This window comes from Amblyraja radiata, chromosome 8 (assembly GCF_010909765.2).
Source record: "Amblyraja radiata isolate CabotCenter1 chromosome 8, sAmbRad1.1.pri, whole genome shotgun sequence".
Taxonomy (NCBI): Eukaryota; Metazoa; Chordata; class Chondrichthyes; order Rajiformes; family Rajidae; genus Amblyraja; species Amblyraja radiata.
Window position 1 is genome coordinate 68,412,312 of NC_045963.1, and position 25,479 is coordinate 68,437,790.

Consider the following 25,479-nt stretch of genomic DNA (forward strand, 5'->3'; position numbering starts at 1 on the left):
TCCTTTTGCCCTCACGTAATACGTCATCAGGTCAGCGACACGCACGCACGCCCGCCACCATCTTGGTAAAGGCCTGCGGGAGAGATGCGGCCACTGGAGGGATTTAAATCTATCATCTTGGTAAAGGAAGGCGAGACCTGCGGCCATAGGGCGGACACGAGATTGAAACGGTCCGACTGATTGATTTACCTCACCTTCGTTCACCACTGTCGCCAGCAGTTGTTATTTAATCCCTTCCATCAGTGAGGTGAGAGGAGGGCGATGAGATATCTATTGGGTGGGAGGAAGGGCCAGAGGAGAGGACAGCTTTAATGGAGGGGATGGGAAGCGAGTCATAGAGTGATACAGTGTGGAAACAGGCCCTTCGGCCCAAGTTGCTCACACCGCCCAACCAAACTATTCTCACCTGCCAGCATTTGGTCCATATCCCTCCAAACCTGTCCTATTCATGCACCTGTCTAACCCTAACTGTTTCTTAAATGTTTGGATAGTCCCAGCCTCAACTACCTCCTCTGGCAGCTTGTTCCATGTACCCAACCACCCTTTGTGTGAAAATGTGATCCCTCAGATTCCTATTAAATGTTTTCCCCTTCACCTTAAACATGTCTGGTCATCGATTCACCTACTCCGGGTAAGAGAGGGTAGACAAAAGTGCTGGAGAAACTCGACGGATGAGGCAGCAACTATGGAGCGAAGGAAATAGGCAACGTTTCGGGCCGAAACCATTCTTCAGACTGATGTAGGGTGGGGGGTTTTCGGAGGGAGGAGGAGAACTTCTTCAAAGTAGGCATACCTTGAGGAGATATCGCAGTGGAGTAGACAAAATGTTCAAGAAGGAACAGCAGATTCTGGAAAATCAAAGGTAGACTGAAGTGCTGGAGAAACTCAGCGGGTGAGGCAACATCTATGGAGCGAAGGAAATAGGCAACGTAAGAGAGACTGGAAGATGTGCGGATACTGAAGGGATTGAAACGGACTGATCCGCATCATCTTGGTAAAGTAAGGCTTGGCCGTGGGCGGACACTTGAGGGATTGAAATGGACTGACTCGCTTCACCTTTGTTCAGTACTGTCGTCGACAGTTGATATTTACGAGATATATTCTCTACTCTCCATTAATGGCTGGAGGGGAGGGGAGGAGATCGTGGAGGAGTGGGTCGAAAGGATGCAATATCTATTGGGTGGGGGGAAGTGCCAGAGGAGAGGACAGCTTGAAGAGGAAAACGGAAGAGAGGAGTAGGGAGATTGTGGAATGGTGAGTGCATCATGTCTGATTTTGGATTAAATATTAACCTGTGCTTTAGTTGTTTCTATATGTGTCTGGAGATACTGGAGAGATTTTGAGGAACAAGATTATTAGTCAGTTTTTTTACACCAATACACTGTTCTTAACAAAAATCTGCCCATCATGTGAAAACTTATAAATAACATAGAAATTAGATAACTTCAAGACTGAAAGTCAAAAAACTTTTTTCATGACAGACAAATCTTCATCGTTTTACCATGAATTTGAACACCAAAAATGTGACATTAAAAACGCTGCCACATTTAGTCATGAATATTTAATTCATAAATAAACTTCATATGGCCCCTCATATATATATACGTTTTGATAATGATCTACAGAAATATCTTCATCAATACCAGGAGAAAAATCCAGTAACATAAAGATAATACAGTACAGTAAAGATCCTGTAACGGTAATTGTGCTTGGTGTCCATTGTCACAACGACCGTTATCGGGGTAAGTTAACGACCGTAAGTTAAATCACGGAGGCTCCAAACCTCTAATGCTTTTCAAAAACCCAACTATCCTATGGTAGTAGCGATTTTTGGGTGTTGATTATTTTTTCTTATTTTCCAATTTAATATATCAAAAACATTCTGGTGTCAAAAACGCAACGCCGTTTACGATATATTTTCCGACTTTTTAAAATCAATTAAAAAAAAATTGGACATAAATTGGTCATCAAATCTAGAAACTGAGCCAATCTTCAATTTGGCAACACACTGTCTCTTGTTTACCTTTCGTACGGACCAAGTCGCTAACTTCATTCCTTCGTGTCAACTTCGGGAAGCTTCGCAATGACCGTTACGGAGACATTTTACTTACTAAAAAATCATCCCAAATCAAACGATTCTGACGAATCATCGGTCATCGATATAGCTCAAGTGCATAAGGTAATGTACCATTTAGATCACATTGGTGAAAATGTATTTTCGCTAATAATGTAACGTTCGTTTTCTGGGAAACCAAACCTTTTAGTGTCCACCGCAACGTACGTTTGTGTGTATGATGTATAACGTGCGTTGCGGTATCCACTCAGATGGATGCAGTATTCTACTACATGATCAGGTGAATGAAGTGGAAACGGTGTTTGCAATGTTATTGTTCCATGTGGTATTCATAAACATAGAAAGGAATAATAAATACGTGCACTTACTGTGCCAACCAGGTCACTGGTGGACACAACGCGACAACCATTACACAAAATGTATTTGGGTATTCTGATGTCATGTTCAGAAACTTGCCATCAATATGCTATCTTTTCTTATATTTTTTTGTTGATACTATGTTAGTCATGAACCCAATAAAGTGCTTGTCAACTTTTTTGAAGGAATATGAAATTTGACTCCCCTTGTCACGTTTTTGTCTGCAGTATTGTAAAAAGACACCTATGTTTTATTTTAAGAAAGAACTGTAGATGCTGGAAAAATCGAAGGGAGTCAAAAATGCTGGAGAAACTCAGTGGGTGAGGCAGCATCTATGGAGCGAAGGAATAGGTGACATTTCGGGTCAAGACCCTTCTTCAGACGGATGTGGGGGTGGTGGGGGAAGAGGAAAGGAAGAGGTGGAGACAGTAGGCTGTGGGAGAGCTGGGAAAGGGAGGGGAAGGAGGGAGAAAGCAAGGACTACCTGAAATTGAAGAAGTCATTGTTCATACCGCTGGGGTGTAAACTGCCCAAGCGAAATATGAGGTGCTGCTCCTCCAATTTGCAGTGGGACTCACTCTGGCCATGGAGGAGGCCCAGGACAGAAAGGTCGGATTCGCAATGGGAGCGGGAGTTGAAGTGCTGAGCCACCGGGAGATCAGGTTGGTTAATGCGAACTGAGCGGAGGTGTTGGGCGAAGCGATTGGCAAGTCTATGCTTGGTCTCACCGATGTAGAGCTGTTGACACCTAGAACAGCAGTTGCAATAGATGAGGTTGGAGGAGGTGCAGATGAACCTCTGCCGCACCTGGAAAGACTGCTTAGGTCCTTGGATGAATTCGAGGGGGTAGGTAAATCAACAAGTGTGGCAGTTCCTGCAGTTGCCAGGGAAAGTACCAGGGGAGGGGGTGGTTTGGGTGGGAAGGGACAAATATATGTTTTATTTTAGTTCCTGTATAGTTTTATGCTTCTTGCCCCAATTTCCCATTGTCAAGTCAAGTCAAGTCACATTTATTTATATAGCACATTTAAAAAAACAGCTCTCGTTGGCCAAAGTGCTTTATATTTGTTATAAGAATAGTATAAACAAACAAACTACATACATATATACATATAGCCCTCGCTCAGTGGACGTCAGGAAAGGCTTGGGAGTATAGATAAGATTTTAGTCTTGACTTAAAGGAGTCGATGGAGGGGCAGTTCTGATGAGAAGGGGATGCTGTTCCACAGTCTAGGAGCTGCAACCGCAAAGGAGCGGTTGCCCCTAAGCTTATGCTTAGACCGCAGGATATTCAGCAGCCCCAAGTCGGCCGATCTGAGGGACCTGGAGGTGGAGTGGTGGGTGAGAAGACTTTTAATGTAGGAGGGGGCAAGCCCATTGAGGGCTTTGTAGACATAGAGGAGGGTCTTAAAATGTATACGGAACCGCACAGGGAGCCAGTGGAGAGAGGCCAGGATCGGGGTGATGTGGTCCCTTTTTCGGGTGCCCATCAGGAGTCTCGCTGCGGCGTTTTGGACCAGTTGCAGGCGGGACTGGGAAGATTGGCTGATGCCAGTGTAAAGAGAGTTGCAGCAAATCAATAACCCCACTCTCACCATCGACGGCACCACTGTCTCCCCATCTCCCCAGGCCCGCAACCTTGGCGTGATCTTTGATTCCACCCTCTCCCTTGAGCCTCACATCCGCCATGTCATTAAAACCTCCTTCTTTCACCTCCGCAACATCGCCAAAATCAGACCCACTCTCACACCTCCCGTTGCTGAAAGACTCATCCATGCCTTCATCTCCTCCCGACTGGACTACTGCAACTCACTTCTCCTTGGCATCAGCTCCACCTACATCAACCGACTCCAACTGGTCCAGAACGCAGCCGCCCGACTCATCACCCACACCAAATCCTGGCATCACATCACTCCAGTCCTCAAACAACTTCACTGGCTTCCCATCTCCCACCGGATCACCTACAAAATCCTGGTCCTCACCTACAAAGCCCTCCACCATCTGGCCCCCCCATATCTCACTGACCTCCTCTCTCCCTACCAACCCTCACGGTCCCTCAGATCCACATCAGCCGGTCTCCTCTCCATCCACAAATCCAACCTCCGCAGTTTTGGGGACAGAGCCTTCTCCAGGGCAGCTCCCAGGCTCTGGAACTCCCTCCCCAACTGATCCGCAATTCCGTGTCCCTCACCATCTTCCAGTCCCGCCTCAAGACCCATCTCTTCACCTCTGCCTATCCTTAGCCCCATGTCCCCCTCCCTTTTCATCTGTGCTTGAATTGCCTCATATTGTGTTTTGAATTGAATTCTGTCTAATTTGTGTACTAGTCATGTCTCTACTATTTATTTCATTCCGCTTACATGTTTTTCCTCTACTTGCTAAATTTTTGTAAGGTGTCTTTGAGACTCTTGAAAGGCACCCATAAATAAAATTTATTATTATTAGTAATCGAGGTGGGAGGAGATAAATGTGTGGATGATCTTTTCGAGGTCATCAAAGTGGAGGAATTGTTTTATTTTAGCTATCGTCCGAAGCTGAAAGAAGCTAGCTTTTACCACGGCATTGACTTGTTTGTCAAATTTCAGTGCTGAGTCAAATATCACGCCGAGGTTTTTGACGTGAGGTTTGAGTAGTGGGGTAAGGCTTCCAAGACTGCCTGCTATCATTTTGATTGAGTCCAAGGGGCCGAGAAGGATGACCTCAGACTTACTCTCATTTAGTTGGAGGAAGTTCTGGGCCATCCAGCACTTTATATCCTCGAGGCAGCGGGTAAGGTTAAGTAGATTTGATTGTTTTTTGGGCTTCAGGGGGAGATAGAGTTGTGTATCGTCTGCGTAGCAATGGAAGGAAATGCCGTGCCTTTCAATGACTTGGCCTTAGGGGAGCATATACAGGGAGAAGAGAATGGGGCCAAGGATGGAACCTTGTGGAACCCCACAGCAGAGATTAGCTGGGGAGGAGAAAGAGTTGCCTATGTTAGTCGAGAAACTCCTACCTTTGAGGTAAGAGATGAACCATCTCAGGGCAGTGCCATCAATACCAACCTCGTACCGGAGACAGTCAATTAGGATGGTGTGGTCGACAGTGTCAAATGCTGCGCTGAGGTCAAGAAGGAGCAGGATTGCACAGTCGCCGGAGTCAACAGTGAGCAGTGTCATGTTTTTAACAGTTATCTTCATCCTACAAGTTAACAACTCACTGTCCCTCCAAAACAAAATGAAAATGTACAACATTTATGCTCCCTTGATCATTATCCCAGCTGGTTTGCAAGGGTGAGAATAGCATTGTCAATTCCTAAGAGATTCCAAGGCAATTTTAAAAGTTTCACGCTCCAAAATTGTAAATTAGGTTATCATCAGGTCCCCTTATGGAAGCCTGGTTATCTAGAAATGTGGCTCTTGGATGAAATTTTGGCTCAGCTGGAAAGGGTACAGAGATGATTTACGAGGATGTTGCCAGGACTCGAGGCTCTGAGCTACAGGGAGAGATTGAGTAGGCTGGTACTTTTCCTTGGAGTGCAGGAGGATGAGGGGTAATCGTATGGAGGTGTTTAAAATCATGAGAGGAATAAATCGGGTAGACGCACTGATTCTTATCTGGAGGGGAATCGAGGACCAGAGAACATGCTTAAGGTGAAGGGGAAAAGATTTAATACGAATATAAGGGGTAACTTTTTCTACAAATGGTGGACAGTGTATGGAACAAGCTGCCAAAAAGAAGGGAAGGTATGAACCTTGATTTCGGTATCAATATTGATTTCTCTAACTTCAAGTAACCCTTGCATTCCCTCCCTCCCCACCCTCGTCCTCTAACTAGTTTCGCTGTCCACTTGATTAATTTTAATGATTGTATGCCTCGTTGTCAACTTCCCCTTCAGCTAACAATGAAACATTCCACATTTCCTTGACCATTGTTTGTTTTAATCTTAGATAGACAAAAGTGCTGGAGCAACTTGGGTGAGGTGAGGCAGCATCTATGGAGCGAAGGAAATAGGCAATGTTTCGGGCTGAAACCCTTCTTCAAACTGAGTTTTGATCTGTCGTATTCACACCATGCACTTCTATATCTCTAGTCTCCCTCTCCCCTGACTCTCAGTCTGAAGAAGGATCTTGACCCGAAACGTCACCTATTCGTTCTCTCCAGAGACGCTGCCTGTCTGGCTGAGTTACTCCAGCATTTTGTGTCATTCTTCGATGCAAACCAGCATCTGCAGTTCTCGAGTCTAGCAGTGTCCGCTTTCAAGCTTTCGTACCTTCTGCTGGACAGGAGCAGGGTGAAGAGGAATGACTGAGGTGGGGAATTTCTTTGTTCAAGTTGGCTGCTTTTCCGAGGCAGCAGGAGTGTAGATGGAGTCAACGGTGAGGAGTCTGGTCTGTGTGATGGACTGGGCTACATCCACAACTTTCTGTAATTTCTCACAGTCTTGGGCAGAGCTGATCCCAAACCATCTGCAAAAACACTAATCCCAGAAATAGTGGTACTAATAGAAACATAGAAACATAGAAATTAGGTGCAGGGGTAGGCCATTCGGCCCTTCGAGCCTGCACCGCCATTCAATATGATCATGGCTGATCATCCAACTCAGTATCCCGTACCTGCCTTCTCTCCATACCCTCTGATCCCCTTAGCCACAAGGGCCACATCTAACTCCCTCTTAAATATAGCCAATGAACTGGCCTCGACTACCCTCTGTGGCAGGGAGTTCCAGAGATTCACCACTCTCTGTGTGAAAAAAGTTCTTCTCATCTCGGTTTTAAAGGATTTCCCCCTTATCCTTAAGCTGTGACCCCTTGTCCTGGACTTCCCCAACATCGGGAGCAATCTTCCTGCATCTAGCCTGTCCAACCCCTTAAGAATTTTGTAAGTTTCTATAAGATCCCCTCTCAATCTCCTAAATTCTAGAGAGTATAAACCAAGTCTATCCAGTCTTTCTTCATAAGACAGTCCTGACATCCAGTCTTTCTTCATAAGACAGTCCTGACATCCCAGGAATCAGTCTGGTGAACCTTCTCTGCACTCCCTCTATGGCAATAATGTCCTTCCTCAGATTTGGAGACCAAAACTGTACGCAATACTCCGATGTTAGACTAACTGGTCTGTAATTCCCCGTTTTCTCTCTCCCTCCCTTCTTAAAAAGTGGGGTTACGTTTGCTACCCGCCAATCCTCAGGAACTACTCCAGAATCTAAAGAGTTTTGAAAGATTATTACTAATGCATCCACTATTTCTGGAGCTACTTCCTTAAGTACTCTGGGATGCAGCCTATCTGGCCCTGGGGATTTATCAGCCTTTAATCCATTTAATTTACCCAACACCACTTCCCGGCTAACCTGGATTTCACTCAATTCCTCCAACTCCTTTGACCCGCGGTCCCCTGCTATTTCCGGCAGATTATTTATGTCTTCCTTAGTGAAGACGGAACCAAAGTAGTTATTCAATTGGTCCGCCATATCCTTGTTCCCCATGATCAACTCACCCGTTTCTGACTGCAAGGGACCTACATTTGTTTTAACTAATCTCTTTCTTTTCACATATCTATAAAAACTTTTGCAGTCAGTTTTTATGTTCCCTGCCAGTTTTCTTTCATAATCTATTTTTCCTTTCCTAATTAAGCCCTTTGTCCTCCTCTGCTGGTCTCTGAATTTCTCCCAGTCCTCCGGTATGCTGCTTTTTCTGGCTAATTTGTACGCATCATCCTTCGCTTTGATACTATCCCTGATTTCCCTTGTTATCCACGGATGCACTACCTTCCCTGATTTATTCTTTTGCCAAACTGGGATGAACAATTTTTGTAGTTCATCCATGCAGTCTTTAAATGTCTTCCATTGCATATCCACCGTCAACCCTTTTAGAATTAATTGCCAGTCAATCTTGGCCAATTCACGTCTCATACCCTCAAAGTTACCTTTCTTTAAGTTCAGAACCATTGTTTCTGAATTAACAATGTCACTCTCCATCCTAATGAAGAACTCAACCATATTATGGTCACTCTTGCCCAAGGGGGCACGTACAACAAGACTGCTAACTAACCCTTCCTCATTACTCAATACCCAGTCTAAAATAGCCTGCTCTCTCGTTGGTTCCTCTACATGTTGATTTAGATAACTATCCCGCATACATTCCAAAAAATCCTCTTCCTCAGCACCCCTGCCAATTTGATTCACCCAATCTATATGTAGATTGAAGTCACCCATTATAACGGTTTTGCCTTTGTCGCACGCATTTCTAATTTCCTGTTTGATACCATCTCCAACTTCACTACTACTGTTAGGTGGCCTGTACACAACACCCACCAGCGTTTTCTGCCCCTTAGTGTTTCGCAGCTCTACCCATACCGATTCCACATCCTGCAAACTAATGTCCTTCCTTTCCATTGCGTTAATCTCCTCTCTAATCAGCAACGCTACCCCACCTCCTTTTCCTTTCTCTCTATCCCTCCTGAATATTGAATATCCCTGGATGTTCAGCTCCCAGCCTTGGTCACCCTGGAGCCATGTCTCCGTAATCCCAACTATATCATAGTCATTAATAGCTATCTGCACATTCAACTCATCCACCTTATTACGAATGCTCCTTGCATTGAGACACAAAGCCTTCAGGCTTGTTTTTACAACACTCTTACCCCTTATACAATTTTGTTGAAAAGTGGCTTTGAGGTATAATGAGGTATAATTATACCAATACCACATGAGTTACTGACTTATTTACCCAGACATAAGACAGATAGGTAGCTTTGGTAGTTTGCAGCCCAATGGTATGAACATGAATTCTCCAATTTATGGAAACTTGCTGCTAAACCACATCTGTGAAACGCGGTGGTGGGGTTGTTATGGCCTGGTCATGTATGGCTGCTAAAGGTACTGGCTCACTTATCTTCATTGATACAACTGCTGATGGTAGTAGCATAATGAATTCTGAAGTGTATAGACACAGCCTTTGTGCTCAAGTTCAAACAAATGCCTCAAAACGCATTGGCTGGCGGTTCATTCCACAGCAAGCCAATGATACCAAAGATACTGCTAAAGCAACAAAGGTGTTTTTCCAAAGCTAAAAAACAGTAAATTCTTGAATGGCCAAGTCAATCACCCGATCTGAACCCAATTGAGCATGCCTTTTATACGCTGAAGAGAATACTGAAGGAGACGAGCCCCCAAAACAAGCATAAGCTAAAGATGGCTGCAATACAGGCCTGGCAGAGCATCACCAGAGAAGACACCCGGCAAATGGTAATGCCATGAATCACAGATTTCAAGCAGTCATTGCATGTAAAGGATATGCAACCAAATACTAAACATGACTACTTTCATTTACATGACATTGTTGTGTCCCAAGCATTATGCTGCCTGGACTACATCCACTGCTGTAATTTCAACATGGTGAAACCAAAATGTATAAAAACACCCTATATTCGAAATCGGACAATGTGCACTTTCACCACATGTGATTTTTTTTCCTATTACAAATCTCAAATTGTGAAGTACAGAGGAAAATAAATAAATGATGGGTCTTTGTCCCAAACATTATGGAGGGCACTGTATATCTAAGTGCTTATGTATAGTGATACATACTAAACTGTATACAGAAATGAATTTCACTGTACCTTGGCACATGTGACAAATAAAGTACCATACCTTACCAATTCCTTTTTCCAACATAAGACAGACACTTATTATAGATACAAAGAACTGCAGATGCTGGTTCACACCAAAGAATGTGCTGGAGTAACTCAGCGTGTTCAGGCAGCACCCCTGGGGAAAAAAAGGATGGGAGAAATAATTTGTCTCCAGAGAAGCTGCCTGACCAGCTGAGTTACTCCAACAGTTTGCACAATTTTTCTCATTTATTATATTGTTTACAGAGTACTGTGTTTACAAATTCTATAGGAAGGAACTGCAGATGCTGATTTATACCGAAGATAGACACAAAATGCAGGAGTAATTCAGCGGACAGGCAGCATGTCTGGATAGAAGGACTGGGTGACGTTTTGGGTCGAGACCCTTCAGACTGAATTTATTGGTTACCTATTTTCTTCTGAGATGCTGCCTGTTACTCCACCATTTTGTGTCGATCTTTGATGTTTACATATTCTGTTGCACTGCTCCGAGTAAGATTGTTATATCTGTTCTCTATCTGGGACATATAACAATAACACACTCTTGACTGTTGATTATGTGAAGGCAAACACTTCTTCCATTGTCAGAGTGATGCTAAACGCAAATTGGAGGAACAGCATCTCATATTTCGCTTGGGCATCTTACAACCCGGCGATATGAATTTCTCTAACTTCAAGTAACCCATGCATTCCCTCTCTCCCCATCCCTCCTCACCCTAGTCACGCCAGCTTTTCGTTCACACCTCGCTACAGCTAACAACGGCCTGTTTCATTTATCGTCGTTACTTTTTTTTTGCATGTTTCATTACTTTGTTCTATATCTCTCCACTTCATCGTCTGCATCTCTCGTTTCCCATTCCCGTGACTTTCAGTCTTAAGAAGGGTCTCGACCCGAAACGTCACGCATTCCTTCCCTCCAGAGATGCTGCCTGTCCCGCTGAGTTACTCCAGCATTTTGTGTCTAACACTCTTGCCCAAAGATCATAGAAAGGCTTTAAGAAGGAACTGCAGATGCTGTAAAATCGAAGGTAGACAAAAGTGCTGGAGAAACTCAGCGGGTGCAGCAGCATCTACGGAGCGAAGGAAATAGGCAATGTTTCGGGCTGAGTTTCTCCAGCACTTTTAACTATCACAGAAAGGCTGTAGCTTTGCTCTTGACTATCTGAAGACGAACACTTCCTTCTTCCGCAGGTACACAAAAAAGCTGGAGAAACTCAGCGGGTGCAGCAGCATCTATGGAGTGAAGGAAAAAGACGTTTTGGCCTGAAACGTTGCCTTTTTCCTTCGCTCCATAGATGCTGCTACACCTGCTGAGTTTCTCCAGCTTTTTTGTGTACCTTTGATTTTCCAGCATCTGCAGTTCCTTCTTAAACACTTCCTTCCAAAGATCCTATAGGGTGATTTCACGAAGGTCACTGGAGCGTAAATCCCCACTCACGTGACCGAAAATTTTAACTGGGGGACAAGCGTCACTTCCGGTACATGTTAGTGGATGGGAAAACACGCACTTTCACACCCGTTAAAAACATCGAAAACGGCCAGTTTTTGAGCTGCAATTAAGTGAGCCAGTCGGGGTGACCGTGAGGAAAAGCTACCTAAATTTACAGTCCAAAAAAAAGATAGAAACTAAGGTAAATACAAGAGGGAGCTGAAGGGGCCAAAAAGGCGGAAGTTGATAGCGGACATTTTTCGTGGAGATTTAAAGATCCAAAATATCGGGAATTATCGCGTTTGCTCGCTGCATTTCATCAAAAGTAAGGCATTATTGACTTTGTTATCTTTATTCATTTGTTAGATGAAAAGTATTAAAAGTTAGAAATCCGTCAGTAAAATTGCAAAATCGCCCATGGTTCTCGGGTGGGTTTTAACATGCAAAATGAACACGCTTCTGAAGCTCCATTTACCATTTAAATAATCGTAAACTCTCAATGCGTTTGGAAATCAATTGGAAATCAACTATCCTGCTCACAGTGTGTGCCCAATCAGGATTGTTGACATCATTCCATGCTGCAGGCTTGTCTGTTATTAGATGAAAAATAAATAAGTAGTTTGGGTGATTGTGCAGGCTTTAAACAAGAAACATTGAGAAATATATTCTGGCAAATAATAAAATCTCCTGATTTTGTCCAACAGCTGAGAATTATCCCATTCCTTAGCTTGCATCTGAGTAAAATTGATTTCCAAACGCATTGAGAGTTTACGATTATTTAAATGGTAAATGGAGCTTCAGAAGCGTGTTCATTTTGCATGTTAAAACCCACCCGAGAACCATGGGCGATTTTGCAATTTTACTGACGGATTTCTAACTTTTAATACTTTTCATCAAACAAATGAATAAAAATAACAAAGTCAATAATGCCTTACTTTTGATGAAATGCAGCGAGCAAACGCGATAATTCCCGATATTTTGGATCTTTAAATCAAAGATCTTATAGCTTCGCTATAAGAACTTTGCTTTAAATCTCCACGAAAAATGTCCGCTATCAACTTCCGCCTTTTTGGCCCCTTCAGCTCCCTCTTGTATTTACCTTAGTTTCTATCTTTTTTTTGGACTGTAAATTTAGGTAGCTGTTCCTCACGGTCACCCCGACTGGCTCACTTAATTGCAGCTCAAAAACTGGCCGTTTTCGATGTTTTAACGGGTGTGAAAGTGCGTGTTTTCCCATCCACTAACATGTACCGGAAGTGACGCTTGTCCCCCAGTTAAAATTTTCGGTCACGTGAGTGGGGATTTACGCTCCAGTGACCCTTCGTGAAATCACCCTATAGCTCTGCTATAAGTTCTTTGCTTCCTTCTTCCGCAATCGGCCCTGCGTGCTGACGTTGACGACAACGTGCGCGGTGGATGACGCAATGACGCAGACGTGCGCGATGGATGACGCAATGACGCAGATGTGCGCGGTGGATGACGCCATGACGCAGACTTGCGCGGTGGGTGACGCCATGACGCAGACGTGCGCGGTGGATGACGCCATGACGCAGACGTGCGCGGTGGATGACGCCATGACGCAGACGTGCGCGGTGGTTGACGCCATGACGCAGACGTGTGCGGTGGCGGACGTGATGACGCCGCGCCGGGCTGGATCTCCCGGGGGACTCGGCGCTCGGCTCAGCTGTTGCCGCTTTGTTCTCGTGCTCTCGCTGGCCGCCCACAGCCGGTGAGCGGCAGCGGCAGCGGCGACGGTGGCGGCCTGTCCGAGTCAGTGCCACCAGCCCTCAGCTGCCGCTGGGTCCAAGCTGCGGCCCTCACATCCTGCCGTGATCCCATCATAGGAGGCTCCGGCTCGAAGATGTCAAGCCGAGCCGTCTGCCGAGAGGCCAGTCACGCCGGGAGTTGGTACACGGCGTCAGGTAAAGACCGGCCCCGCCGGACAGGGCCATGGCTCGGTGACCGGCCACAGCCACGGGAGGATGGCGGAGTCTGCAGGGGATCGACAGTTGGCTTCTGTAGTGACAGGGCAGGACCATGGCTGGGTTATTGGGTGGCAGAGTAGACCGATGGGTGGCAGGGTGGACCCATGGGGTCAGTTATTGGGTGACAGTGCAGGATCATGGGTGGGTTATTGGCTGGCAGAGTAGACCTATGGGTCAGTTGTGGGTGACAGGGCAGGACGGATGGGTTATTGGGTGACGGGGAAAGACCATGGATGGGTTATTGGGTGGCGAGGTAGGCCAAAGGCCAGTTACTGGGTGACAAGGCAGTTCCATGGGTCGGTTATTGGGTGGCGAGGTATTTGGCATGAATGGGTTATTGACTGGCAGAGTAGACATATGGGTCAGTTACTGGATGACAGGGGAGGACCATGTGTGGGTTATTGGATGACAGGGGAGGACCATGTGTGGGTTATTGGATGACAGGGGAGGACCATGTGTGGATTATTGGGTGGCAGAGTAGGCGCATTGGTGGGTTATTGTGTAGCAGGGTAGGCGCATGGGTGGTGAGAGGTAGGGGCATGGGTGGGTTATTGGGTGGCAAGGTAGGGACATGGGTGGGATATTGAGTGGTGAGGTAGAGACATGAATGGCTTGCGTAGGAAGGAACTGCAGATGCTGGTTTGCATTGCAGATAGACACAAAATACTGGAGTAACTCAGTGGGACAGGCAGCATCTCTGGATAGAAGGAATGGGTGATGTTTAGGCCAAGACCCTTCTTCAGACTGATTGGCAGGGTAGACCTATGGATCAGTTATTGGATGACGGGGTAGGGGATTTGGTTGGAGAAATTTGAAGGGTGACAGTAGCGATGTAGCTGGGTAACAAAAGTAGATTGGGTGGGTGAGTGACTGCGTATGGGTACAGTTGGGTCATTGGATGATTTGGGAGGTAGGTTGTAGGATGTCAGGTTAGCAATGTTGATGGGTTGTTGGTGTAGGATTAAGGTTGACTGTTTCGGGGCATGGTGCTAATTATGCTGACAAGAATTGGACATGGATGAAATAATATAATAATAAGGAACTGCAGATACTGGGGTTTATAACAAAGATAGACACAAAGTGCTGGAGCAACTCAGCGGGTCAGGCAGGATCACGGGAGAACATGGCTAGGTGACATTTCGTGTTGAAACCTTTCTTCAGGGTTCAGACCCGAAACATCACCTATCCATGTTCTCCAGGATGCTACATGACCCGCTGAGTTACTTCAGCACTTTGTATGGAGATATCTTTGGACATGGGTGAGTTGGAACAGAATAAGAACCAATATGGATTATTGGATGATGGGTTCAGGATTGATAATTGGTCAAACATGGTTAAGAACTTGATGGTTTACTGGGGTGACAGGTTAGGGCAGTCAGTATGTCATTGAATCACCGAAAAGTTAGCACAGAGATGAAAGCCATTCAGCCATAATGTCTGGGCTTGTCAGAAAATAACTACCCAACTTAACTACCCAGCATTAAATCCATAATTCTTCAGGTCTTGGCTCTTCAAGCACACATCCAAGCATATTTAAATGTAATAATTATTTGTTCAAATTCTTTCCTCAATTGAGTTTACCTCGTCATTCACTCAACAATTATGTACTGTAATGCTACTGAGGGAAATGGTTCCTTTCTGTTTACTCTGACCAGCCCCTTCTGATTTTGTACATTACACTGTATCTTGTCTGTTCCAAAGAGATCACCTCCCAGTCTATCCAATCATGGGTTCAATCTTTCATTTTTGGCAACATCTTCATAAATCTTCTCTGTCCCTTCTCCATTGTAGTCATGTATTTGATGTAATGTGGTGATAATTACTGTATACAGTACCAACACCGTGGGCTCAACAGCATTGTGCACAGTTCTTGCATAATCTCCCTGCACTTGCATGTTAAGTCTCAACAAATAAAGAAAAGCACTTCATGTCTTTTTAGCCACATTGATCCATCCTGGTACCTTTAAGCATCTGTAGATGGAGACTCTTTATTCCTTTGTATGATTCCATTCACTCCCATTTATTGTATATTCCTCTGCTTTCCAAATGCGTTGCTTCACACTTCTGTGGATTCAATTACATTTGCCACTTTCTGCCCAACAGAGCAGGCCATAATTATTTTCCTGCAGTTTAATACTTTTCTCCACACCATCAATCAATTGTTTGCATTATCTGCAATTTTTTTAAATCATGCATTCTTAATGTTGGTGTAAATTATTAATTTATGACAGAAAACAGGGGGTTGAGTATTGAGCCCTGTAGAAACCCATTGATAACAGCCTCACAGTCATATAAATATCTGTCAAACCCGTACTTTCTGCTGCATAAGATCATAATTGATAGGAGAAGAATTAGGCCATTCAAGTCTAATCTGCTATTAAATCATGGCTGATCTCTCTCCCTCTTAACCCCATTCTCTTGCCTTCTCCCCATAACCTCTGACACCTGTACAAATCAAGAATATCTTCTCCAATTGACTTCTCCAATTTCAGATAGTCCTTGCTTTCCCCCTCCCCAGCTCTCCCACAGCCTATTGTCACCGCCTCTTCCTTTCTTCTTCCCGCCCACCCCCACATCAGTCTGAAGAAGGGTCTCGACCCGAAAAGTCACCTATTCCTTCGCTCCATAGGTACTGCCACACCTGCTGAGTTTCTCCAGCATTATTGTCTACCTCAGAATCTATCTATCTCTGCCTTCGATATATCCACTGACTTGGCCTCCACAGCCTTCTGTGGCAAAGCATTCCACAGATTCACTACCCTCTGACGAAAGAAATTGCTCCTCATCTCCTTCCCAAAAGAACATCCTTTAATTCCGAGGCTATGACCTCTAGTCCTAGACTCTCCCACTAGTGGAAACTTCTCCACTGCAGATACAGTCTTGGCTCCAATTTGCCTCGCTCATTTGGATCCCACGTGTTTGCTTTTTGACTATGATGCAGTGTGAGACCTTATCAAAAGTCTTGCCAAATTCCATATCTACTACATCATCTAATCTATCCTCATCGACCTTCCTTATTACCTCCATCAAAAAATTCATTCAGATTAGCCAGACATAATCTCATAACAAATCCATGCCCACTGTCCCTGATTATTGTGTGTCTTTCAAAATTAAGGTTTATACTTGGGAACTGATTCCAATAATTTTCCATTGTCAAAGTCGTCCTGAACTAACAGACCTGTAATTACTTGGTTAACCCCCACTTCCTCCCTTTAAAACAATGTTACAACTTCAGCGGACCTCCAGCCAAAAGCATATTTAAAAAAAAAGTCAGAGTAAGGCATTTGGTCCCACATACCTGTTTAATTAACCCATAGCTCATCTCTAATCTCTGCATCACTTTCTTGCATTAGTCTGATATCCGAAAATCTATTGATCGCTGCCTTGAATATACTTAGAAACTGAGCTCTCCAGTACCGTTGCGCAGACAATAGCAAAAATTCATACTCATTTCTACTCGTCTCAGTTTTGAAATGCTGACTTATTTTGAAATTTTATCTCCTGGCTCTCGGCATCTCAACCAACGGGATCCTCTGGCATTGCTCCTATAGATAGGGAAGCTTGACAGTCTGCAGCCGGAACCTCTGCAATTTCAGCCCATATTTCTCTGAACAGCTTGGGGATATGCTTTACCTGAGGCTTGTGACCTAACAAATTCTAAGGAGCTGAGCTCTTTAAAACTCTTTTATTAGGTTTGTAGAAACAAGGAACTGCAGGTGCCAGCTTACAATAAAGGACACAAAGTACTGGAGTAACTCAGCGGGTCAGGCCGCATTTCTGGAGAACATGGATAAGTAACCTGTCGGGACCATTCTTCAGTCCCGACCCAATAGGTCACCTTTCCATGTTTTCCAGATATTCGGCCTGACCAACTGAGTTACACCAGCACTTTGTGTCTTTTTATCCTGTCTAATATTTCACATTTGTCCTCTTTAATTGCAACATTGGCATCACATCTTTTGTGAAGAGAACTGTGAAGTGTTCATTCAGATTCTTACCACATCTCTTCCTCTGCACATTACCTTATAAGGTACCTAAATGGACTTGTTTTTCCCCTAATTATTTTGCTGGCAAATTTACATGCTTAGAAAAGATCCTTGGGTTATTTTTCACTTTAATTGCTAGTGTTTCTTACTACTTCCATTTACTTTCCTAATGCTCCATTTAATTTCATTCCTACACTCATCTAAGCTTCCTGCCATGTTATGTCCATGGTGTCTCATTAAACTTCTGCTTTTCGCCTGATCTCACCCATGTGCATTTTAATGTCCACATTGGTCTCACCACTCTTGGCTGTCACAATAATAATACTGTGCATTATTATAATGGCAGGCTAGGGACAAATGGGTTATTGCATTGACATGGGAGGAATATCGGTGGGTTATTGGGCAGGCAGGGTTGGGATATGGTAACTTTTGGGGAAAACTAGTAGAGGATGGGCGAGTTACAATGGTAACATGGTAGTGACATGGGTGTGAATGGATGTGTTACAGGGATGACAGTAAAATATCGGTATTTTAAGATGAATGGTTCAATGGTCAAAGCGCTTCCGAGGGCGCAGTAGGTAAGCCTCCAGCCCGCCTACTGGCATAGTTCTTTTCTTCCCTCAGCCGCCTCCGGCATCTTGAAGGGTTGAAGATTACCTAGTAGGCAAAGCATAACATTTATTCTTAGGTTAACTGAAGATGGTTAGGGTAAATGTATGTGTATTGGTTGTTGAGGTGTGGTTGATTTGTGTATTGGTTACTGTATGTCAAGGCTGCCAAGCTTTGGTGACAAGGATGGAGTATTTATGTTGGAATATGGATAGATTACTGGAATGGAGGGTGCAAGGGAGATGGGTGGTTGTGTGTGTAATTACTGGGGTTGACAATGAGTTATTGAAGGGGTTTGGGTTGGTACCTGGTGTCACGATATGAATATGGATACATCACATGGGTACACTGATGGGGGTAGATGTGGGTTACTGTTGCCAAATTAGGAACATTTGGGTGGTTAAGAAGACCATGGGATCTGAAGGCGACTGTAAGAAGCCTTGTGTGTGATGGTCACTGCCATTGGGTGGAAGCATGTGAATTTCTTGGAAGTTTTGAAGAACCTTTCACAGTCTCAGGATGTTCCACAATGATTTACTCTTGTGGTGCCGCCCCTGTTGTATTGAAGGAAACATGGAAGGCTGTTTTTGCATAACAAACTACCACAAACAACAAAGTGAAAATGGCCACAAGTCTGTTTGTTTTGTATTGCTTGAGGGATAAATGTTGGCTAGGACACTGGAAGTAGCTTGCCCTCAGTTCTTTGAAGTTGTGCCATGCCTTCTTTAGGCCTGTTTGAGTGAGCAGATGGACTCTTGATTTAGCATTTCATTCAAAAAATGTCCAGATGAGGTTGCAGCATTCTGTCAGAGTTGGACTCTATCTTCAGGCCCCGGAGACAATATTTAGGCCTGCAACCTTCTAACTGGTAGCAAGGTTGAACTGGGAATGAATGTTAAAGCAAGATATAAATAGCATTTTGGTTTGATTGGAGGTCATAAAATCATAAGATATAGCAGCAGAATTAGGCCATTCGGCCCATCGGGTCTGCTGCACCATTCGATCATGGCTGACTGCTTTTTCCCCTCTCAACCCCATTCTCCTGCCTTCTCCCCTTAACCTTTGACTCCCTCACTAATCAATAATCTAAGAAATGGGATACAGTCTGAGGAAAGCTCGTGCTGCAAAAGTGTGAAGAGATTTGGTAATTATGAGAGGGGGTGAAAAATACTGTCAAGCACTGGGTTGGTATACTGGCTCATTGCACCTAATCCAATCCAATACAGCCTTTGTCTGTATAGCTCCAATGTGGAATAAGCGTGGAGAATTTTGAAGTGTAGTTAGTATTTGGTGAAGACGCAGACCTAATCTTGCTATGAACTTTCTCAAAGAGATGAGCATTGGTGGGAGAGGTATGGTAGATGTAAATGGGTACGACGGAGTTTTTAAGCAAGACTTTAGAAATACAGCGCAGAAACAGGCCCTTTGGCCCACCAAGTCTGCGCCGACCAGCGATCACCCCATACACTAGGACTATCCCACACACTAGGGACAATTTTACAACTTGCCGAAGACAATTAACCTTCAAACTTGTACGTCTTTGGAATGTGGGAGGAAACCGGAGCACCCGGAGCAAACCCATGCGGTCACAGGGAGAATGTACAAACGTACAAACTCCGTACAGACCACACCAGTAGTCAGAATTGAACCCGAGTCTCTGGCGCTGTAAAGAAGCAACTCTACTGCTGCGCCGTTGTGCCACTCCAAAGAGAGCCAATGGATTTGTAAAATTTGTATTTTGCTGATCTGAGAATACTTGGCAGAATCGGCTAGCTGCCTGGATGAAACAAGAGGGTGTTTAAGAAGGAACTGCAGATGCTGGAAAATCGAAGGTACACAAAAATGCTGGAGAAACTCAGCGGGTGCAGCAGCATCTATGGAGCGGAGAAGATGCTGCTGAAACAAGAGAGTATCTTGTTTCCAGAAAATAACCTCTCTCACCTGAACGAATAAGCATTACAAGGTGGTCAGTTGTGGATCTTTGGGGTTCTGCATGGGAAGGAGAAATAACATCATTCTGAAATAAAATCAACCGCTTATGGTGAGTATTGTCTGGTTTGCAACCATCTGGGTGTGAGTTGAGAGGATTGGGGAGTGATTGAGATTACCTTATGTCCGAATAGTTGTTGCTTTGCAGATTTGAAATAATTGAATGCCATATGTCTGCCTGCTATTGCTTGATAAATTATTAAACCTTTGCAGAATCATTGCCAAAAAAGAAATAAAGGGTAAAATGCTCTTTGCTTGAGAAGCTATCTTCCTGCTCATATTCCATTTTCAAAGCCAGTGTGTGGTTTTACTTCTGAACCTTGTTACCAAAACTGGGTGCGTTAGCTTTCAACTTTGCAGTCCATTTTTCTTGAAGTTTTGATCCACTTTTGGTAGCTTCAGAGTGAGGCTTTGCGGGTAAGATAAGTGGCACTTTCCTAATTTGTGAAAAGTAAAACCAGATGTCACACTGTGAGGTGAGCAAAATGCTATTTCTGCACATTAATGTGTGCAAGCAAGGTGTGTTCAGCCTGAAGAAGGGTCCTGACCTGAAACATCACCTATCCATATTTTCTTGAGATGCTGCCTGACCCGCTGAGCTACTCCAGCACTTTGTGCCTCCTTCTGTATTCTGTCTTGTTAGCATGGCAGCAATGTGTAGAATACAAACTAAAAGGCGATTCTTATTGTGGGAGCAACATAAAATCAGGAGTTAATTCATTCCTGTAATAGTTTCTAAACCTCTCTGAAAATGTCTGTGGTTGCAAGTTGTTATTGTAGTGCTGCTGAGCACGTCCTCTCTTTGTCACTTTGGGGTAATTGTGCGAGTTTGCTGGAGCAAAAGCAGAGGATTCAAGCCCTTGTGAACTCTTTGCTCATGGTCCAGTGGGCTTTTCTAAGTTGTTTTATACTGCTGCAGTGTTCAGCTGTCAAACCACCTCTGATCATCTCCTCCTGTAACAGCAAGTTGGCAGGTGGCTTTCTGTTTAAAGTCGTCCACTTCTGCCAACCAGCTGCCGTATTGCATTGCCCCTCACTGTTATTTTAAACCATGAGATTCCAAAATGCAGCTCTTCTGAGCCCTGCATTTAGAGCAAGGCTCTTTCTGTCCTGGTATTCCTCTGGCTGTTTTGAACTTAGTGGGCCAGGCTTTCAGAATGCCTGTTCTCAATGGTGTTGTGTCAAATAAATACTGAATCAAAATGTATCTATCGGCAAGTTGAGATTCGGGGTTTTTTTTCCTGGGACTTCAAAATGTAGAAACAAAGTTCAGATGGCAGCTTTCTTCTCCCCCTCCTACAATCTGTTTCAAGTAGGGTCCCGAACCAAAACGTCACCTATTCCTTTTCTCTAGAGATGCTGCATACAATTCAGGAGTCGATCGATTTCCAGACAGTAGAGGAATCCGGCAATAGGATAGGAAAATGGCATTTAAAGTACAAGGTGGACCACAATTTTGAATCTTTGACTAGGTTCAAGAGGCCACATGGCCTACCCCTGCACCTTCTGTTCCTAATGCTGCCCAAGGATTTCAAGGCTCAAGTTTACACAGCACTCGTTGGCACAGTTGGACGGAAGCTGTGTTACGCAGTAAAAATGACCCGTGACCGACTGAACAATACAAATCCAAGATTACAGGAAGCTGAGCACTGCCACACAACAGCAGTCCAGCTGCAACAGCTGGCCATTTCCAGCAGGCTCTCTCCTGCAAACTGATTACATTCACAGGCAAGCTTTTTAATTAAAGAGTGATTGAACAGCATGTTCAATGTGTGGGAGGATTGAGTCACCTCCCGTAAATGGTCACTAATTGCGACCCAACCATTTTACCTCTGTCAGTTGAATTGCCTCACTATTAACATTGCAAAGAGACAAACATGGGAAGATCCTGCCAGTATTTCATTGAAATGATTAAACCTGATTTCACATTCAAGGCCAGCATAAGTTTGGATATTTTTTTGTTCGTCCCCTCCGTCCTCGCTCTCTTACTTCAAATAAACGGTTCAAGCTTGACAATTAAAAATATTCACGTGTCTGATTTGAAGATTTCTCTCCTTAGATGAGGTTATTAAGGGATATGGAACCACAAATGCTGATCTGATGAATAAGAATTGATGAAGAATGGAATTACCTCCTCTTACCAGCCATGAGTTATGGAACATGGCTTCTTAAATCAAGTCTTTGCTCACCCAGGATAATATCATCAGCGGCTTGGTGTTAATGTCCTTGTGAAGATTAGCAGGTTCGCTGATTATACAAAAGTGGGTGGTTTTGCAGATAGTGAAGATGGTTGTGAAAGATTGCAGCAGGATCTTGATTGATTGGCCAGGTGGGCTGAAAATGGTTGATGGAAATTAATACAGAGAAATGTGAGGTGTTGCATTTTGGGATGTCTAACATGGGCAGGACCTACACAGTGAATGGTAGGGCTCTGGGAGTGTTGTAGAGCAGAGGGATCTAGGAGTGCAGATGAATGGTTCCTTGAAGGTGGAGTCGCAGGTAGATAGGGTGGGCAAAAAAGCTTTTGGCACATTGGCCTTCAACAGTCAAAGTATTGAGTATAGAAGTTGGGAGGTCATGTTGCAGTTGTATAAGATGTTGTCAAGGCTGCATTTAGAGTATTGTGTTGAGTTCTGGGCACCATGTTATAGGAACGATATTGTCAAGCTGATAAGAGTACAGAGAAGATTTACGAGGATTTTGCCAGGACTAGAGGGTTTTAGCTACATGGGGAGGTTGAGTAGGCTGGGACTCTGTTCCTTGGAGCGCAGAAGGATTAGGGGTGATCTTATAGAGGTGTATAAAATCATGAGAGGAATAGATCGGGTGGACGCACAGAGTCTCTTGCCTGGAGTAGGTAAATCGAGGAACAGAGGACATAGGTTTAAGGTGAAAGGGAACAGATTGAATAGGAATCTGAGGGGTAACTTTTTCACACAAAGGGTGGTGGGTGCATGAAACAAGCTGCCAGAGGAGGTAGTTGAGGCTGGGACTATCCCACCTTTAAGAAACAGGTAGACAAGTACATGGATAGGTCAGGTTTGGAGGGGAAATGGACCAAACGTGGACAGGTGAGACTAATGTAACTGGGATATGTTGGCCGGTGTGGGCAAGTTGGGCCGAAGGGCCTGTTTCCACGAAGTATGACTCTATGAGTCGATGCACATTGGGATGTTCAATTATGTTAGCGCAATTTGATAAAGACATATGCTGCTGATCTGACAACAATAGTGATTAAATGATGTGGAAACCACATGTAACTTGTGCATTGTTAGGCCAGTTTTCTGGCAACCATTGCTATGATATAAAACGTATTAAAAAGTGACATTTAAAAACTGTCAACAGGAACAAGAGGGCATAAATATAGTAACCATTTTACTATTAAAAGATCTACTTGTGCAAACCTATGCATGTTGTGCAGTTCCCTTTGTTTTATACCGCTTGTGAAGATATTTTTAAGCGACATTGTTCTTGTTGAAAATTTTACATGCATTTATACTGTTTGGAAACTGTATCTTAATCCTTTCTGATCCTCTTGTCTATGTACCAGCTTAACTGAAAGGATAATAGCATTTTTGTTCAATAGCATCGTGCTGTTTATGGGGAAAATGGGTTAGACTGTCGATGGATGGTGTGTGGTCCAGTGTTAGAAATTTCAGCATCATTAAACAGAACCCACAAATTGCTGACACTTGCATACGATCTATCTTTATTAATATACTAAACTCCAAGGGCCTTCTCAGGAGCATAATGCAAACCACTGCTGCTTGTATCCCAACTTTCACCAAATTGTCTCCATCTATCATTGCCTGGCTGCCATTAATTTACAGCTCAGGAATGTCTAGATTTTAAAATTCTTTAACCCTTGTGGTCTATTCTACATTGGCTAGTAACCATCGGCAGCTTTGTGATTATCTGGAATTTTGACGTATCTCTTTACTTTAAACTTTAGAGACACAGCGCGGAAACAGGCCGCGGAAACTAGCACTATCCTACACGTTGGGAACAAGTTACAATTATGCAGAAGCCACTAAACCCACAAACCTGTATGTCTTTGGAGTGTGGGAGGAAACGGAGCACCCGGAAAAAACCCACGCCGTCACGGGGAGAACGTACACGGGCTGGGTGGGGGGGGAGTGTCATGGAGTCCACACTGTTAACTGATGATGGGGTAAAGAAAATGGGGTATGGAAAAGCGCTGGGGGGTGCAGAAGATAGAATTTGAGTATAGGAGCAGGGAGGTTCTACTGCAGTTGTACAGGGTATTGGTGAGACCACACCTGGAGTATTGTGTACAGATTTGGTCTCCAAATCTGAGGAAAGACATTCTTACCATAGAGGGAGTACAGAGAAGGTTCACCAGACTGATTCCTGGGATGTCAGGACTTTCATATGAAGAAAGACTGGATAGACTCGGCTTATACTCGCTAGAATTTAGAAGATTGAGGGGGGATCTTATAGAAACTCGATTGTTCCCGATGTTGGGGAAGTCCAGGACAAGGGGTCACAGTTTAAGGATAAAGGGGAAATCCTTTAGGACCGAGATGAGAAAAACATTTTTCACACAGAGAGTGGTGAATCTCTGGAACTCTCTGCCACAGAAGGTAGTTGAGGCCAGTTCATTGGTTATATTTAAGAGGGAGTTAGATGTTGCACTTGTGGCTAAAGGGATCAGGGGGTATGGAGAGAAGGCAGGTACAGGATACTGAGTTGGATGATCAGCCATGATCATATTGAATGGCGGTGCAGGCTCGAAGGGCCGAATGGCCTACTCCTGCACCTATTTTCTATGTTTCTAAGAAGATTTTTGCTGGGTGTTTGGAGGTTTTTGAGCAGGCCAAGGTGAAGGGGTGGAGAATCATGATGGATTCAACTTGAAATGTGCCATCAGAATCTGTGGGGATTAAAAAAATATTTAATATTCTATCTCTCTTTTCAGGACCTCAACTCAATGCACAACTAGATAGCTGGCTTGCCCAAGCACAATCCACTGGGAGACCGGCTAGAGCTATTATTGCACCGTAAGTTCTCTCTTTAAACCGATCAGCAGATATTCTCTAATGACTACTTTTTCAATTAACTTCCATGTCCATTTTGATTAAGTTTGTTTGATTGTTTGGCCTTGCTTATATTTAAAAAGAACCTTCATCCCGTTAACATGAATGAATGATACTTTATTCTCACGTGAAGTGTCACAGTGAGATTCTTTGGTTTGCAGACACAAATATGCAAAGAGTTGCCACACATAGAACGCTGACAAAGTTATAAAGAATTCCATATAGTCCCCAGTGATCCCTCTTTTTTCCCAGCGTTCCTCCCCCAGGTCCACCTTTGTTCTCTTGGCACCCACCCCCACCCCCCCACGCAGGGTCCCTCTTAGCTCTCGGCAGCACGTGTGCGGCACCCACGCACGCCCGTCCAACCTCCGGCACACACCGT

General features: G+C 44.2%; 1 protein-coding gene across 1 annotated transcript in view; it reads left to right on the top strand.

Annotated features, from left to right (window-relative positions):
- Positions 1–13,098: 13,098 nt before the first annotated feature.
- memo1 (mediator of cell motility 1) overlaps positions 13,099–25,479 on the top strand; it is a 42,764-nt gene continuing 30,383 nt past the window's right edge. The window contains exons 1-2 of the mRNA XM_033026174.1: positions 13,099–13,393; positions 24,980–25,061. Coding sequence (XP_032882065.1) covers positions 13,333–13,393; positions 24,980–25,061 — 143 coding nt within the window. The 5' untranslated portion in view covers positions 13,099–13,332. The remainder of the gene's footprint in view (positions 13,394–24,979; positions 25,062–25,479) is intronic.